We start from the raw sequence: 18,202 nt of genomic DNA on the forward strand, positions 1-18,202 counted from the left end.
GGCAGCAGCGGCAGCGGCGGCAGGAGGAGGGGAGGGGGCAGGGCCCGCGGGGGCGGGGACATGCCGGGGGCGGGACGCCGGGCGGGGCGGCCGTTACGCGGCGGCAGCAGCGCCGCTTGGCGGAGCCAACCGCTGCCGGCTGCCGGCTGCCCGCGCACGGCGGGGCCGGGGGGCGGGGCTCCCTCCGACACACCCGCTCGGAGGCTGCGCGCACCCGGAGCTGCCAAACAAAGTCGAGGCGCTGCGCCCGCTGCGCTGCCGGGAGGGGACGGGGGCGGGGAGAGCCCCAGCGCCGAGCGTCTCGCGCGGTGAGAGGAGCACACGGAGCCGCCGAGGGAGGGAGGCGGTCGGCAGCGCCGAGCATGCGCCGCCGTGGAGGAGGAGTGGGGGGAGAGGGGCGGTGCGAGCGGAGAGAGGAGCGGGTTGTAATAATCCTTAAAGCGGCAGCGCGGCTGGAGCGGGAGCGGCGTGGGATGAGGTGCGGGGTGAGGTACGGGGTGAGGTACGGGGGGCTCCGCCTCGGGGAAAGGGACCGCGGCCATCTCCGATAACTCATTATCTGAGATAGACACAATGATTTGTATTTCGCTTCCGTTTGGTTTATGTGAAGTAAAATGTAATGGTTTATGTAAGATAAGCCTCATTGCTTCCATCATTTATTTATTTTTTTAAAATCATCTTTATTATGAAAGAGAGTAGCGACTTTGCAGGCTGTTTTGCTTTGGTTTCTTCAGACGTGTGTTGCTGGTCCCTGTGTTGCATGTCCGGAGCACCCTGCAGCGTGGCTATGGATGATGACACGGTGCTGCTGCTATTCAGTAACAAGGCTGTATTTGTTCCATTCCTCTCTTGTTCTAGAAGCATGATGAGCAATACCAAACCTTACATGCCAAACCAGACTGCCGTCCTTTTCTGTAACAGGCTGCCCAGGGGGGTTGTGGAGTCTCCTTCTCTGGAGATATTCAAGACCCAACTGGACTCCTACCTGTATGACGTGGTGTAGGGAGCCTGCTTTGGCAGGGGGGTTGGACTCGATGATCTCTAGAGGTCCCTTCCAACCCCTACAATTCTGTGATCAGCCTGAAGGGTGGTGCGTTATTGTTACCATTTATTTATCTGCTAGTTTTTGAGCAGCGAGTGGGAGAACTGCTCTGACCTGATTGAGGCCATCAGTGTCAGGCTGCATCTTACAATTAGATGAGCTTAGATAATGTCAGAATAATAATTCTGGACTACCAGTTCTCACAGTAAAAATAGCATATGGAGATTTTTTATTTTTTTCAGAAGATTCGGTACAGCTGCTCCCATGCTGCTTCATTATTGCTTCCTGCACATAAAGTGCTTCCACTGTTTGGATATGAGCAGGTGAAGCAAGTACACAATATAAGGTAAGAAACACCAACATCAGATGTGCAATAACTATCTGTTGTCTTGCCTACTGAGAACAATAAATCTTCTACTAAGCTATTTTCCATTTATTTACTGGTGAACAAGATGTTGCACACCAGCAGTTACTGGAATCACTCATGCATTTCAATGCAAATTCAAGCTCTGCTTTGCCACGCGTTAATCTGAATTGTTTTTCTAATCTGAACGGTACAAAAATGGAGGCAGAGCTACGTGCTGAGGCTGCCTGCGTAATTAAGGATAAATGACTTAGGGAAAACCTCTCATCTTTTATTTTGTCACGAGTGCCTCGAGACTGAGTTTAAATCATTGGAAAAATGCCCTTGGAGAAGCCGAATGCTGTGACAAAACGTAGACATCGCGCCATTAGTTTTAAATAAGTAGATCAGTATGACATCTTTCTTCATCAAGTATTCTGCAAAAACAGAAAATCTACATAAAAGCCTGTCTGCATACCTTGTGTTCTGTGTTCTTCCACCTTCCTGCACTTCCAGGAAAGGGGAATGCATGGGAGCGAAGGTTGAATTAGTTCTGCTTCAAGAGCTACGTGAAGGTATAACTCCCAAAAAGACTGGCCTGCCTGCAACCTAATCTACAGACACAGCAGAAATACTCCTGCTTTGGATTGAACTTTGGAGTTTTCCCAGGGGGAGAAGAAATATAGAGGGGGCAGGGCTGGGTAAACAGGGATTGTGGGTTGGGAGGGAGATGGTGTAGTATTGGTGGGGGCGGGCATCTTTTTTGTTCCTTTAGTTTTTTGTTGGACATTAAACAGGTCCTATGGCTTGTCAAGTTTCTTCAGGTAACTACATAACCCATTAGTTTCTGTCGGAACACCAACAGAAGTCCTTATCTTTAACTCCTGCGTTTTATCTAGGTAGCCTTTCTTGTGTCATATAAACTGTAGTATTCTCCAGCAGCTTATTTTTTAAAGGTGAAGTTTTATTGCATTAATCTAATCTTGAAATAAGAAAAAAATATGATAATGCCAGCAGCAGTCTGTCTATGGCAGTAAAGGCCTCGCACCGATCATAAAAAGCAAATTCAATTACTGCTATAGTGTTCCTATCTGATAGCAGCTTGGGAAGTAGGAGTGCTGAAGGTTGATGACTACTGGGAAACATTCTTTAAAGCATCTCTGTTGACTTAGTCATAGGCACATACAGTTGGATGGCATCAGCTTTCTGAAATGCTTTCTATAACAGGAAGACACCAACGTGCCATGTTGCCCTCCTTCAGGAAAGGAAGCAGTTCTTCCCTTACCCATTACAGTCATCCAAGGAAAAATACTACTCCAGGACTGTTGTCAATTCATTCACAGTGTACAAGGCGGTAGCAGCTGTACCTATGATGCAGCAGATGTGGCCACTACCAGCTGAACATCTGAAATTCATTCATCTCTCCAAGGTGACTAAAATACGAACAGAGTAATGTTTAGAGCCAGACTGAAAATATCAAGAACATCAACAATATTCAGGTTCTGTGATGCCGTGACAAGTGCTGAAAAGCTATTTCCTTTGACATTAAGCCAAACTGACAGCTAACTTTTTGAACAGTTAGATAATAGTAGAGCACATATGAGTTTTTTCCAATGACCACTTCAAGTTCTTTAGTTGTTCATGCTAAAAACTTAACCTGTCTACTCTCTGTGTCAGGCGTAACTGTCTATGGAATTGGATGCTTCATTCCAGTTTGAATGTTTTCCTGACACAGCAGACTGGAAAAGATGCTCTGACTTCATTTTAAAGCCTAGCACAAATTTCAGCTGTTAAGCTCAGTAAATTGAATCAGAACACATTTTGGGTAATCTCTGCACCTTATTTGTGTTCACAGTCAGCACTGAGCATTTGCTGTAGAGTGGAAGGTAGAGATGTTAAGCACACCTTGGTTAGGTAGGATCCTTTTCTTGTATCTCCCCATACTGAAGGTACTCCAAGCTGCATAACAGTTGTCTTAAGAATGGTACACTAACCCATTATCTTCCCGGTTGGAATTAAGGAGACAAGATGAGAAGGATGTTTCTCATATGCCACTTTTACTGTAATAGTGCTAAGAAAGGCAGAAAACAAGAAGAAGGAGGAAAAGAAAGAAATCTCATAAAGAATAGAAAAAAATATAACCAACAGTTAGTTAAAGAAGACAAAACTGAGATATATTGAACATAAAATTTACCTACCTAGTTTCTTGTTCTTAGCAGCACTTAGATTTAAAAGCCACAGGGAAAAATACAGTTTTCACAGAATATATTTGAGTCATGCACAATTAAAAAGTTGTTTTTTTTTTTACCTCTAACCTCATAAACTTCCCTCTGTCTTCTAACATGCAAACACATGCATTGTTTTGCACATGTTGTTGTTTGGGTAATCAGTATTCTTACTTGCTCATTAGAAGAAGTCTAAGAGTCTCTTGAAATACAGCATGTGCACTTCTAATCTTTCCAGTCCCATCTGCAGTCCTATAGGTTTAGTCAGAGTGGCAGGTATTCTGATTTCCATCTGTAAAGCCACAGAAGTCCTACAGTAGCTATGCAACCATAGGTTTCAGTACAGGAGAACTTCAAATGGCTTCTGGTTTCTCTCTTCTGGAGAACTCCTATTTGAAAACAACACGTAGCCTGCCTGCGCCATGGATTACAGAAGTGAGAGCAGTGGTGATTATGTGCTGCCTAACTCCGTGGAGGCCCTGAGAAGACCATTGCTGAATATGTCTGCCCAGTTAACACATGCTCAAGTTAAGATTACAATAGTAAGTTATATAGAAATTGAGAATATTAAGATGTCTTAGTAGCCATTACTTGTTTCATACATGCCATTTTTATCATCTGATTTACATTAGTTATTAAACCTATCCAGAATACTGTTCTGCGTTTAATTAAGTGATGAAATCAGCTACTTAAAAATAATGCCACCAGCAGTTTTTTTACTCTCAATGTATAACTAAAAATACAATGTTCAAAGACATTTCCGTTTAAGATACATAATGAAAAAGTATTTTTATTTTTCACAGTGGAGTATTTTCACACTTGCTATAGAATTAAAAAGTAAATTAGCATATTTATTTTGGCAACAGCAGTAGCAAAGAGCTGTCAGTTCTGTCAACAAGAAACCAAAAAAGTCTTCTGTTTTTGAGGCGTCCCATGTTTTGGTAAAACGCCATATTATGTTGGTTATTATTGAATATAAATGAAATGCTTTCAGCCTTAACTTTGTAAATTGATTTAAATTCATCTGAATTACTACTAAAAGCAAGTAGAGCTTAAAACATAACTGGTAAAAAAGAATTAATTTTTCCTTTCAATGTCTGAAATGCGAACATATGTGTATATTGACTTGTACCAAAGCATTGCTGGAGTTGCTTATGCTTCTTTACATTCAGTACACAAAAAGTAGCAGTATTTACCCAAGGATCTTATATTTAACTGGACAGAAAACATCTACATGAATTACAGTGAAACACTGCATTTTAAACTGGCTGGTAATGAACAAGAATCATTTGTATTGGCTGAGCTTTCTGATAAAATATAATCAAACTAATTGGACAGATCAGAATCTTTTTTTCCACTAAATCTTTCATATATCCCAAATCTTTGCTATTTATTAAATCTTTATTATTTACCTGGGATCCCAAAAGCATCCCAAGGCTTTTTTCTACAATTGTAGACTGGTGTATTATAAGTCCCAGTTTGAGTGTCACTGGAGCTGATTTTGAGGTATAATTGCTTCACACAAGATCATTTGATCTTGTTTAGCTAGTGCTGTATCTCATTATTAATGCTGAGTTACAGTATTTTTTTATTAAGAGAAAGGTTAGGATTCACTTGCTTCATGTTGTCCTGCTTGGTGCCTAATCAAATCTCCAGAAGGTCAGTTTTCTTTCATCCTGTATCACATCAGCCTTCTCTGGGAGCTTCTTACATCTTGAGGACATCCAGAACAGCTGCTGCAAGTTCTTGCACAGGCATCTGAATCTCGCTGTAAACATACAGAAACATTTTTTATTAGTTATTTTTGCTCTCAGGATAGCTTGAGCAGCAGTTTGGGTTCAGGATTCTGACAAGAACTAAATTACTCTATTGAAAGTAATGCAGCCATTCCCTAGTTCTGGCTTTGAGAAGTCAGTTATCGTGTTGGATAGGCCAGAGAGTTGGGGTGGTGCATGGAATTACTGTGTGAAGTCCACTAATAGCATAAGGGCAAAATTGAGTAATCTGATTTCAAAAAGTTATTGCAGATTAATTTGAGGTATTTGGAAATTGTTTTACCATTCTAATAATCTCAGTTTACCTTCACACAGGTCTAATTCATGAGCATAGACGTTCCCATTCATCCTGAACATGAGAAGCTTCCACATACATACATGATGACTTTTCTTGTAACTTACAGATGTCAAGGCTGCTTTCTCAGATAGGTACTTTTATGTGATGGAATTTATTTACAGTTTGTAAATAAAGATGATCACTAAGCGCTAACATTATCTTTTATGGTATTGTATTTGTTAAAATATGTATCTGGAGGTTTCACAGAGTTTTCACTTTTTGAGTGTTTCCTTCATACTTTGATTATGTAAAGGTTGTTATAGTGATTACAGGTTTTTGTTTTTACTGGACGTGTGATAGCTCTCTCCCTTGGGCTTTTAGTCCTCGCTTTGGCATCCTGACATTAATGAAGAACTGCTTCCCCCACAGCTTAAGGGACGGAGAAATGCAGAAGAATCCCACAGAGCATACTCCACTATTCAGTTTACATTACAATACCATTTTGTTACGCATCAACAAACATTTAGTATGTCGTGCAGTATGCTTAAAAACAGGTTGTGGCAGCATCTATAAAGAAAATGTTACCTGAGGAAAGACAAGGAGAAGTTCCCTTGAGCTTTTATGATTTCATTTTGATTAAAGAAAGTCAGCATGAAACCATGTATTAGGTATGCCAAAATAGGCAGCTTTCTTTCTGCCCACTCTAGAATAGTCTGGAAAGTCTCTGTTACTGAAAAAGCCTGCAAACCACATCTCTTTTAGAGGTGATGAAGCAGCACTACTGGACTTAAAATGTTTCTCCATTTCCAGATATTTTCTACTTTTCAAAAGCCATGAAACAATTGATAGAATGGCCAAAGTTCATACCAGAGAATGTTTTTCCTTTAGCAAATCAGTTCAAATCTATACATCTCTACTTTGGTTTGTCTCCCACGTATACTGTTTATAGTCATCCATCAGATTTTCATTAGAGGTATGATTGATCTTTTTTTACCCTTTCAGAGTTTGTGCACACCTGTCTTACAGGTTAGAGGTGAACTAAGTTTCATCCCTCTGGCTACAGATAGATCTTGGTGCCTTATTAGATGTCTGTTCAAGTAGGTGGAGCTCTGTGTCAGACTGACAACAGGCGATTAGTAAAGGCAGTTCTGTCAGTGTACACTCAGGCTTACGCTTGAGATGTTCTGTTAACATGTTTGCTATGTTGCTCCAGCAGTCGGGTTCTCAGGAGGTCTATTAAAAACCATTAAAGAAACCAAGAAGCTTAATTTAATTAAGAGACTGAATTACAAAGATTAATTTGATAACCAATTATCAAAAGTACAAAATAGTAGGTTAGTAATATAATAAGTGAACGTTACCAATAAGTTACAATTTAAAAGACCAATTTTGCATGCAGTATTGATGTAAATTTTGTGTTTTGTCTTCAGATAATAAATGTGGAAACTGAAGAAAAATGTACTTATTTTATATTTTAAATAGCCAAGAAAACCTGCTGTCGTTTAGCTTTTTATGACTGAGAATTTTGTTTTGTGTGAAGTCATTATTCATGTCTTATTGCAGACTTTAGTGGCCCTTGTATCATTTCGGCTGAAAAAGGCATCTAAGCAAAACAGTTGCAAACTGTCAGCGACTGTATGTAGTGATACAATCCTTCAAAATCCATTTGATCTCAGTTCATGGAGAAATTAAATTAAAAAGCATCTAAAATAATTGCAGAATTCCCTATGCGGAGTTGGACTAGATCTCAAGAGGTGCCTTCCAGCCTAAGTGGGTGACTCTGTACAGTTACAAAAATGAAATAGCAAGTTTTATTGGCATTCTATTATAATAATATTTATATCTGTAATTTTGATTATTATTATTAGCAATGCTATTTGCTAGTGGAATTTTATGTATAAATATACATAGCATTAAGTCCAAATTGTATAACAGCGTGACTGTATACGCAAATGGATATAGCATGCTTTAAGCTAGAATGTGACCTTTCTATTTCTCATTAATTATCACATTGCCTAGAATGGCTTTTCACACAACCTACCTGTCACTGTACCAAAAAGGGGAGGTTCATACGGCAGTGTGAGGGACAAACAAGTAGAGATGCATTTGGAGAAGTCTGTCTAGATTCTTCTGAAACACGAAGAATTTTGCTCTCCTTTGGAAAAATTACATGACTGAACGAAATTAAGAGGAAAGCACACACATCCTTTGAAACGTTGCCTTAGCTAAGCCAGCCTGTTGGGTCATGCGCGAAAAACAGCCAAGCCCTAGGACTGAGATTGTATTGACAAGAACAAGACGAATGGCCCCCTGGAGACTACAGGGTTTGTATGCTCGTTTCCACCACCTTTTCATCCTTTTGTACCCTCTTTCACTTCATATGCAGATTAACTCAAACCAAGTCCTCACAGTCCTCACTAAATACTCTTTTTCACTTTAGTTTTGGAAGGTAGGCAAGGATCTAAATATTTATGAGCTTTTTTCCTCTGGTTTATGATACACTCTTGTTGAATGTTGAGGAATTACGTTAATGAATGCATGCCTGCACACACAGACACAGAAACCAGGCAAAAGGAAGAAACACACAAAGCGTTGTCAGCTGTAATGTCAGCACTTACTAAACAGTTCCCATGAAAAATAAAATAAAGGCAAAGATTTAAAATCTGTTGCCAGGAGAAAAAATAAATTGTACAGCTGAGCACAAAAGAAAAGAACAAAGTTTCATCTTTGCTTTCCTCAGCTGCAAATGTAACTCATTTCAACAGAGAATAAATTTGAAATAAAACACGTTAATTGAAAAATGAAAGCTTCTTGAAAAAGTCTTAACTGGATTTGTGTCTCCAGTAATGAAAAAGGCAAAGCTTCAGTACTGTACAGTTTTCTTCAACATCAACATGCTTTTTGCATTGGTTTTTTGTTTGTTTGTTTTTTAAACACGATACAGGTAAGTAAGTAGAGTTACAAGTCAAACGATTACATGAAAATTTCTGCTCTTGTTTTGATTAATAGGATTATTTAGGAGCTTTAGGTGTTGTGAGATTGAGGAGTTTCCCAGAAACTAAACTGTATACTTATTTTCTTTAATTAAGTACCAGACTACCCTGAGATTATAGCAAGATGTTAGAATATGAATTTGTTTTCATTATATGTTTTCATTATAGGGAGCTCAAAATTGTAAATTGGAGAGTTATTCTTAGATGGAAAAAAAAATAATAGTGCATTAAAGCACTGAAATATGAATGTAATTCTCTTAATACCACATTGTCAAGATGACTCATCTTTTTAACCCTTAATCATCTCTACTTTGTGCTCCCTTTTTTCCCCTTCAGATGCCCACTCAGCTGTGGTAGACCAGGCCCTGCTTATAGAAGTGGGACAGGAATTCTGTAGTTTTCTTTCATAATTGTCAACCAGAACACAAGATGTTGAAGTGTGCTTTCATGCTGTCGTTTAAAACTTACTGAAGCAATTGCAGAATGTTAACTCTCAGCAATAGTATTTCACTGTCTAGGTTATGCTTTTTGTATTTATACATAGGCCGCTTCAAAAGCAATGCCTCCTATTTACTTCTGTGGCAAATACAACAGATGCAAAGAGCACAGTAACACTGCGACAGAGCAAAGTCTCAGCTACAAAATGCTATTTTTCAGCATAGTCTCAACCATTAGCTGTGGATTTTCATCACCAGTGAACAAGAGCTTGCATGCCACACTTCTAAAACTCTGCATGGCTGTCCGGAATGTGACTTGTCTCTCACATCACTGTTGACACTGCTGAAACACAACACCTCACAGGGCTGAAACACCTCACTGTGCTCACAGCCACTGTTTGGTCTCTGTAAACATTCAGCAAGCATTAATGAATGTCAACGGGTGCCATTCCTTCTACATGGAGGAATTCAGTTCTACGCCTTTGCTTCATGGGAGCTTCCACTGCATACACGGTTTTTATCAGATTGCCCTTCTGCTGCCATCTGTCACACAATAACAAAACCTAACAGTGTTGCCAGGAAGGTTCAACCTCTACTGCCATACCACCAACATAATAAACCGGGAGGCATTACTTTTGGAGCAGCTATTATAATATGCCTGGATTTCATAAAACATTGCCCTAATAAATATATTCCTGCTTTTGCTGTATTTCATATATCAGAGTTGTTCAGTTTTGCATGTAATTAAATCCAATAAAGCTATCCATATCTCATTCTGAAGCTGCTTATGTGAGCTTCAATCACTGCCTTTGCTATTATTGACAACTTTGTCTGTGATACCCAACAAGTGACTGAAACAGTTCTTCACTGGAAAATGAAGAATTCAGAAAGAATTTCAGCCCAAGCTAGATATTATACAGCTATTTCCATCAGTCAAACCTCAGTCTGTCAGAATGACACTGAAGACAAGCCTCTCCCTCAGGAATTTATTTAGAAAGAGGCTGATGTGAGGAGCCAGAAAGTCTTGTCTAGACCAACAGGACTTCAGGCCTACGTGTTAGCTAGTTCACATTCTTCATATAACACACAGGACAAACTAGTTACCTGCTTTCTTCCTCTGAAACTCATTTGCATCCACAGTTTTATAACCTATTGGACTAACCTCTGCTTCCAGAAGATGAAGATGTGCAAAAGCAATTATGCAAGTAAACCAGTAACAATTGTAATGGGTTCTTAAAGGCAAGGCCTTCTTTCCTCTTAAGTTTTCCTTCAAGAGTAAACCAGGATAGAATGCATTCCTCACTTCTCTGAATCAGAGGATCCTACAGCAGATTCAGAATTCTGGTCTCAATGCAAAATCCTGATTTTTTACAGGGGGGGGGGGGGGGTAGAGGGGGGAAAAAGAGTGGAATTGATTGTTTCCAGGGACCAAATCAGCATTACCAGGCTGGTTACAATTTACAACAGTAAAAACCTTCCGTTAATTGTTTGCCGTCTAGAGAACTTGCTTTACACTCCTATTTATTTTCTACTCTATTTTGTACATATGTATGTATCCAAGAATGGAAAACAAAAAAACACCAAAGTTTCAGGTTGCTAAACATTTATCAATCATGACAAACACTCATTTTGAGTGATGTCCCTTTTCCCTAAGGCTGACTCCAGTATTGCTGCATTTTATCTGCAGGCAGCGGGGTACAGTCATGTTTTCAAGGAAGTTCTTTCTTGGATCTGCTTAATTTTTACACCAGGACTTTTCCAAATATATTCCTGCATAAACTTACCTTTTTTTTATTCCCCCACAAAATATTTAGTATAACTGAACCGTAACACTCAACATACAATCAGCAACTTCACCAGTCTAGATGTTTCTATATTAATCTAGCAGAATTATGCCAAAGATCAGAAGGCGTTACCTCCATGGATGACACTGAACTGAAAGGTTTCCGTTGATGGGATGTTTGTGATGTTTGAGTTTGAGATGCATCCTTATGGTATTCCTCTGTAGTGTCTAAACAAAGAGCCTATGGTATAGTGTATAAAACAAGTTGTCAATTTTTTTCTATACACAAATGAGTAAATTACTGATGAATGCACCCACAGCTGCTAGCAGATACGCAGCCCAAAGAGCTGAATCCACAGCTAGCCAAGCATTTAGATGCTTAATATGTACTTATACAAGTTTCTCTGAAAGTATTCTCTCATTAAAAAAAAAAAAAAAGAGAGAGAGATGGGCAGGTTTGTTCATCATCTGATCATAGCAGGCCTACAAGTTTTCTTAAATTAAAATAGGTGATATGGGTTCCCCCTCCCCCATTTTCAAGTGGTATACAATGTTCAGATTGTAGTTCACACTCACAGGCATAGCACTGACCTCCTGCAAATCTGGTTTCCAGAAGTGTTCTTCAGACACCCAACGTTTAGAAATTAATTGACGAAGGAACCTCAGCCCACCTCTAGCCATGAAGAAACATTAGCTTTTGTACAGAGCTCCTCTAACAAGTGAATGTTGTAACACCGAAACTGCATGATGCTGGTGAAGCGAAACAGATTGTTCCTCCCGCTTACACAAATCAACTCCAGATTTCTTCACATGCTCTCAAGAGTTCTCAAGAGCAGTTGTTCTTCTAGGCAAGCAGCTTTCAATAACAACGGTGCCCACTTAGCAAAATTAAAGTAAATTTGGAAGAGTTTTTCTCTCCGAGGAGTGTTCTTCTCACCCCGCTTTTTCCTGTTTCTCCATAGGAAGGGGGCAGGGGCAGAAGAACAGGCTTCTGTTTATAACTGTTTTCTTACCTGTTATTTTTGCCAGCAGAATCTGCAAGCTTTATGAATACAAAACGGTATTGGAAAGACAAAAGAAACTGCTGGCAAAACATGGAAGGTTATGCAAGGAAAAATGCAGAACAAACTAATTATGGGATCTGCCCTGTTTCTTCAGCAGCATACATTCCTTACATCAAAACAGTCATTTACTAGCATTCTTTTTCTGCCATTTTTAAACAATTACCATTAATAGTTTTCCCATTAGGGATATCCTACAGTAACCAGTGAGAAATCTTGTTTTAAGAGCTATTGAATATCCAGAATTAAATCTGACAAAAACTTACATAAACCTAAATCATCATTCCTTTCTAAAGATCATTCAGTGTTCCTAAACCATGTGAACCGAATTTGTTTGCATAAATGTATTTCCACCAAATGTCAATGCTTATAATGCTCACGTACTAATTACATGATCTAATTTGGGATCTTTTCAGAAAGGATTTCTGAATCAGTTCTTTCGCTTCCTTTAATTTGTCTAATCTCAGGCTTTCACAAAAAAATTAGAACCATCCTCAAATGTGAAAACCAAAGTAGTATCTTAATTGTGCTGCTTATTTGAAGGCTTTTTTTGCTTTGTTTTTGGACACTCATTTTACCAGGGTGATTTTAATAACAATGTCTTACGAGGCACTGGAGTGAGACAAAAGGTATCTGTATTCCACATCAGCTTTTAGCGTGGACTTTCTGGCTGCATATAGTCCAATACATGAGGCAAACAAAAGAAGGATCCAAGTGCAACAGTAAGGCTATTTTCCCACTTGAGCTTTCATCCAGTACAGTGGTGGGCACTACCAAGCAATGCCTGGTGAGCCTTCAGCAAAGTGCTAGTTGGTGTTGAGGGGAAAGCTGATCCCAGGCTGCTCCAGCAGTTGAACACACACACACCTGGACACACCCCCCGGATGCTGCTGAATTTCTTAGCATGGACTTGTGAGTCCGAACAAGCATGGGATTATTTTATCCCCAGATCCTCCATTAGCGGGGAATAACTTCTTTCTTTTCTTGTTATCTGCTATGTCTACTTGATTTTCTTTGTTATTATTTATTTTTCAAACCAGAAACAATAAAGGAAGAAATGAAAATCTCTGTGTTATTTGGGAACAACTACAGTATCAGAACTTCAAATAGAAGTTACTATACAGTTTAATGAGAAAAGTGAGAAAACACTCAAATTTTAAGGAGTCTGATGAAAGAAATAAATTCTTTAGCTCCCACACAAGTAGTGACACAAATGGCTTTAAACTAAAAGAGGGGAAATTTAGGTTAGATGTTAGGAAAAAATTCTTTACCCAGTGGGTGGTGAAGCACTGGAACATGCTGCTCAGAGAAACTGTGGATGTCATATCTCTGAAGGTGTTCAAGGCCAGACTTGGTGGGGCCCTGGGCAGCCTGAGCTGGTAGGTGGCTGCTCTGCCCACAGCAGGGGAGTGGATCTGGGTGGGCTTTGAGGTCCCTTCCAATCCAGGCCATTATTAGATTCTGTGATACAAGCATAAAACAGTATGTACTAAAACAGGGCTCTTTTGCACAGCCTATGTTACCATGTTCCTCTGTCAGTAGAACTCAGATAATCTATTACACAGCTTTCTGACAGAAACAATTAATTTGATAAACTTGACTGTCCTGAAAAAGCTGGGCATGCTTTCATGTAGGTATATATGACACATCACTCAAAACTGACTGTTTTACAACAAAAAAAATTGTAGCTAGTATCTGCCACTCTCAAGTTATCTTTTAAGATCAGTTGCATAGTATATTATTTAAATTATTGCATGGAAAAAAAAAATCTACGAAGGATGAAGTTAACTGCCAAGCTGAGGGACAGCACAAGGAAAACAGAACCTAAACACAGGATGGGAGATTTAATGACTGCATACTTGAAACTGAATTTCCTTGCAACAATGGTAATTGTAAATGAAGCTAGAAAGGCAGTAACAAAACTGGTGAAGGACAATAACTGCACAAACAGGGAGCCTACACAACACCACCATCAGCCACAGTGATAAGTTAGAAGCTTTAAACCAGGAATTTGGAAACTTGTAAATCTTTTTCCTTTCTAGTAATTATAGTCCTAAGTAAAATAGGTGATTTTGACATTTGAGTCTTTTAACCAATCCCATCATACTTCAGATCTAGAGTCCACAAACACTTCTGACTTCCCCTGGGCTCCCCAGAGCCTCCATTCTAAATGTCTGTATAGTACCAGCTGCCAACATTTGGGGGAATAAATGTATAGGATACAAACTACAATTTGAGTCAGGATTCCTTCAGGTGATGATAAATTATGCAACTTCACAAACTAAAAGTGTATTTCTTCCTTTAGCCCAGGGAACATTTAAAAAAAAAAAAAAAAAAAAGTAAGCAGTTATTAAAGCCCTTCAAACCTGATTAAAGTCAAATTGCAAGAAGCATTTACTTTTATATAAAATATGCGCAGTAACACAACCTTAATTAGACACACATCTCTCAAGATATCAATAAATGTTTCCTTTTTGATAAGTCTGATTTAATAGACTGTAATAACAGGAGTGTTTCTGAAACATAATTTAGGGAAGTAGGAGAAATAAACAAGCCCAAATATTTAAGCCTCGACACCAATTAGAAGACCATTCTTTTCAAAGGAATAGCTGAATTTCAAGTTTGTTAGCTTCAGCCAAACAGGGTAGTAAAGGCTTCGTTTTTAGAATAATTGGCTTCACAGCTCGAGACCGAGCTTCTTGGGTGTTGGTATCTTGGTTCACAGAAGGCTGCACAAGCAACAAACATGTTAGATGCTTTCTATCTCAGCAGGGAATTAGAAAATAAATTTGAAGATAGGCCTCAACATCTGGAGGTTTATTTGTTCTGCCTCAGCAAGAAGCCAAAATTGAGAGGTTAAAAATGGGATCCCCTTATCTTGCATGACTATCTGGTAACAGCATGGTGCCTGGCTTAGCCACCTCGGCTGGGTTACCACCTTATGTAATCTTGGAGCAAACAACACATAGTGTACATTCTTAGGCTTCTGTACTCATTCATTGAAGTACCTACACTTCCTTTTTGACCCCTTTCACACCATAAAAACCTTCTGAATTTACCCAGAATCACAAAATAAAATGAAGTTCTAGTGTCTGTTCACTGACAGGTTTCTGTTCTGATTTTGACACAGAGCATTTGTCTGCTGAACTTCATCTTCCTGGTTATATTTCAGAGGTGAAGACAAAAGGAAAAAACAAGCAAACAAACAAAAAGCTGCTAGACAGAAAAAGGATCCATCATGTCCTTCAGCACAGGAAGCAGTAGCAGGGAGGTTCTGTGTCTAAACCCAGCAACAAATGAAATATAGCAGCAAGCTAATCTTTAAAGCTCACATTAACTGGGCTGTGAACAAGGCCCAGGCTGTAGTACAGATCTTTTCACTCTGAGCTGGCACTCTATCCAGCCAGAAACAGGAGAACGAATAGTCCTACATGCATATGACCTTTGCAAACACTTACCTGAATCTGTAGAGTCACTGTCCTGTCTCCTCCAGATGTTTTCCTGAGTATTGTCAGGCACTGATTTACCCTGTGTAAAAGTGAAAAGCCTCAGTTATTCTGCTGTCACAAAACATCGAGGAAACCATTACATGTGCCCAGTTTCTTGTAATTCATAAGCAAAATTAAGTGTGAAGTCAGCAATGAGTTTACACTGCAGTTAGTTCATAAAACCAGTTATTTTCTGAACGAAAAAGATGGCCTTCGTGAACCTGTAGAGGGAAGATTCAAGCTTTCAATGGGTGTTTTGATTCACAGATGTGAGGATTTAACCCCTCATTTTCCAGAATAATTAGGAAAATTACAGTATCACTTTTAAAGAAGCTTAGAAAAAAGAAATACCTTTTTAACTCCAATAACAGCACTTGACAGGCTTCAAAACTGCCTCAGGTAAGTGGCAGCAGACATGCATTTCACCAATAATATTTTCTCTGTTGCATCACATGCTTAAATATAGTGAAATGAGAGTCCAGAATAAACAGCAGTGGGAAATGGAACATAAAACACAATAAAACTTCACAATATTATGAAGTGCAAATTAACAGAATTGCCAGTTTGGCATTTTGTTCTTCTTGACATGTTCAGCTGTCTACAAACTAGAAATCAAAAGCACAGAAACACTGCCAAGTGCACATACATGCAGATATACACGTTTCATACAAGTAATAATTATAATGAAAGATAGGAATCAAGGTGTTTGCAAGTTGATGTTATATTGACTACACCACATGAACTGCCGTATCACAAAACCACTGCTACAGCACAACCAATGGCCCTCCCAGGCTATCACTGTGCCCTCAGCGGAGAACAGATGTCACAACATGTCCTACTCAGAAACCTCTTAGCTCAGATTTGATGCTGGAACTCACACATTTCCCTTCAATCCACTAGGACCCAGCAGACTTCAGTTTATACAAAGGCCTTTGGTGAGGGGAGGAAGGTGAAGAAAAGAGCTGTGAGTTCAGTGACACTCAAAGTTGGTCTCTCCTTTAAAAATACAGGAGGGAAGAAAATCCATTGCTGATCAATAGATTTCTCAAAGCCAAATGAAATATAACATGACTAGAGGACATTTACCAGGATAAGCAGATAGATAGGAACTTTCCTTCTCATCCCCCACCCCAGTCTGGCAAACTCTTCCAGAATTTAAGATGTTGAGTTTTGCCATCTTTCAGGACAGTCTCAGCAGATGGGAAATAGGCCTTTTTCCTTGCTATAGCACACAGAAACCACAATGTATCAAAGGGAAAGGAGAGTGAATCTCAAAGAGCAGATAAAGAAGGCAACAAGTTGCTCCATGGTGACACTAGAGCAACCACAGAGAAAGCGTCCCCAGAAAAGAGGAGGCAAACATTCACCCATGCACACTGGGGAGGAGAACAGAGTACAGCTTTAAGGGCACCCCATACTCAACAGCAGCAAAAATGTAGTATGGGAGTAGAGAAATGTGAAGAACTCAACCAAGCGACAAAGCAAACTCAAGTGGAATGCAGAGGGTGGTGGAAAAGGACAGTGGGTATGAATGGGGCAGAGTTGCTGCAGCAAGAGGCGATAAACAGAATTCCAGGGGCGTGACAGCATGTGCTGCAAAAAAGAAAGTTTGTAGCCTCAGATCTCTTAAGAATGCATTCATTCACTGAAACAGTTCAAAGCTCAGCATGTTCAGAGCTTCCCCAAACCATTTGTCCCTGAAAAGCTTGTCTTTCAATGTTGCTTTTCCAGAAGTTAGATTGCACACTGATCCATACCACAGGTCTTCTTCCTGCTTTGCCTCACCACACTGGCTGCACCAAACCATAGCTTCCCAGCTGAACATTTCACTTGTGTTGCCATTTACTAGCAAGTTCTTAATTCTGCAAGATTAGATACTGTACACTGATCAAAACATAGCATTAATAGCAGCAGTAGCCCTCTTCCCTTTTGTATGTTACACTGAACAAACAGCCTACTAAAGCTCACATTCTTTGCTATCTCACCTATGAGATATTCCTCCTCCCCCCACCCCCTTTCCTAACACTTCTGCTCCCTCTCCTGACCCACAGCACACATATCAAGCTTCAAATTCTCACTTTTGTCCCACCTGATCCTCCACTTATCCACAACCTTCATACAGCCATACTTACCTCCAAGCAATGTATATCCCTCCTCCCCCCCCCACTTTTCCCAGATTTATTTCACTTCCTCCTCTCTACAGCTCAACCCTCCACCTGCCCCCTGGCCTTCGGGTGATCCCTTTAAAGCCTCTCAGACTGCTACCTCTTCATTCCTTTCACCTGCTGCTCAGCTGCACACATGTAATTCAGGCAATCAAATCTACTCGGTCTGCTCCGTCTCCTTTAATTTACCCCATAGCTCGTGGCTTTCTAAGCTTCCTGCATAGTTTCTCTCCTCTCTAATTACCCAGGCTTTTCTCACTGGGCCACTCCCCCCTTAGCTGTGCCAGCCTCTCTTTTCCAATGTCTCCCTGTCCTGCAGCAATATCCACCTTTTCTCATGGATGATGCCAAACAAGATGAAGTTTTTATTTTGACTTGAGCAACATTAGAGTATTTCTATTGCCACTGCAGCTCTCCATTTTGCTGTGTTGTGCTGACACACAAACACAGAAGTTTCAATTAGCACCTATAAGCTTGCCAGGGCAAGCATCATTCTTGCCTGAACTGTAAAGGACCTTTTAAGTGCTTAATGATAAATGCAGAGATTTTGACACCATCTTATTTCCAAAGGCCTTATTTTGTGGAAAGTAGAGCTCAGTGATTCCTCTCCTCT

At 39.9% G+C, this 18,202-nt stretch overlaps 1 protein-coding gene and 1 long non-coding RNA gene across 11 annotated transcripts; one reads left to right on the forward strand and one right to left on the reverse strand.

The window, feature by feature from the left end:
* Positions 1-384: 384 nt before the first annotated feature.
* Positions 385-4,021, forward strand: LOC146761382 (uncharacterized). 4 transcript variants are annotated; one of them, XR_014943965.1, is made up of 3 exons: positions 385-490; positions 1,285-1,388; positions 3,995-4,021. It is a non-coding gene; the product is annotated as an uncharacterized LOC146761382 (long non-coding RNA). The 4 variants fall into 4 exon arrangements; XR_014943964.1 differs by lacking the exon at positions 3,995-4,021 and adding an exon at positions 2,613-2,642; XR_014943963.1 differs by lacking the exon at positions 3,995-4,021 and having other exon boundaries at positions 1,285-1,467.
* On the reverse strand, positions 3,426-17,819 carry LOC107311509 (uncharacterized). 7 transcript variants are annotated; one of them, XR_014943962.1, is made up of 4 exons: positions 17,707-17,819; positions 15,395-15,464; positions 13,208-13,397; positions 3,426-5,378 (listed from the first exon to the last, which is right to left on the reverse strand). XR_014943962.1 is itself a non-coding variant. In XM_085541380.1 (4 exons), the coding sequence occupies exons 1-4, from the start codon at positions 17,725-17,727 to the stop codon at positions 5,251-5,253; spliced, it is 426 nt and encodes a 141-aa protein (XP_085397506.1). In that variant the 5' UTR covers positions 17,728-17,817; the 3' UTR covers positions 3,426-5,250. The 7 variants fall into 7 exon arrangements, 1 of the variants encoding a protein (XP_085397506.1); XM_085541380.1 differs by having other exon boundaries at positions 17,690-17,817; XR_014943961.1 differs by lacking the exon at positions 13,208-13,397.
* Between the last annotated feature and the right edge of the window lie 383 nt (positions 17,820-18,202).

Source organism: Coturnix japonica, chromosome 3 (assembly GCF_054131305.1).
Source record: "Coturnix japonica strain WE chromosome 3, WE-NBRP24, whole genome shotgun sequence".
Classification (NCBI taxonomy): Eukaryota; Metazoa; Chordata; class Aves; order Galliformes; family Phasianidae; genus Coturnix; species Coturnix japonica.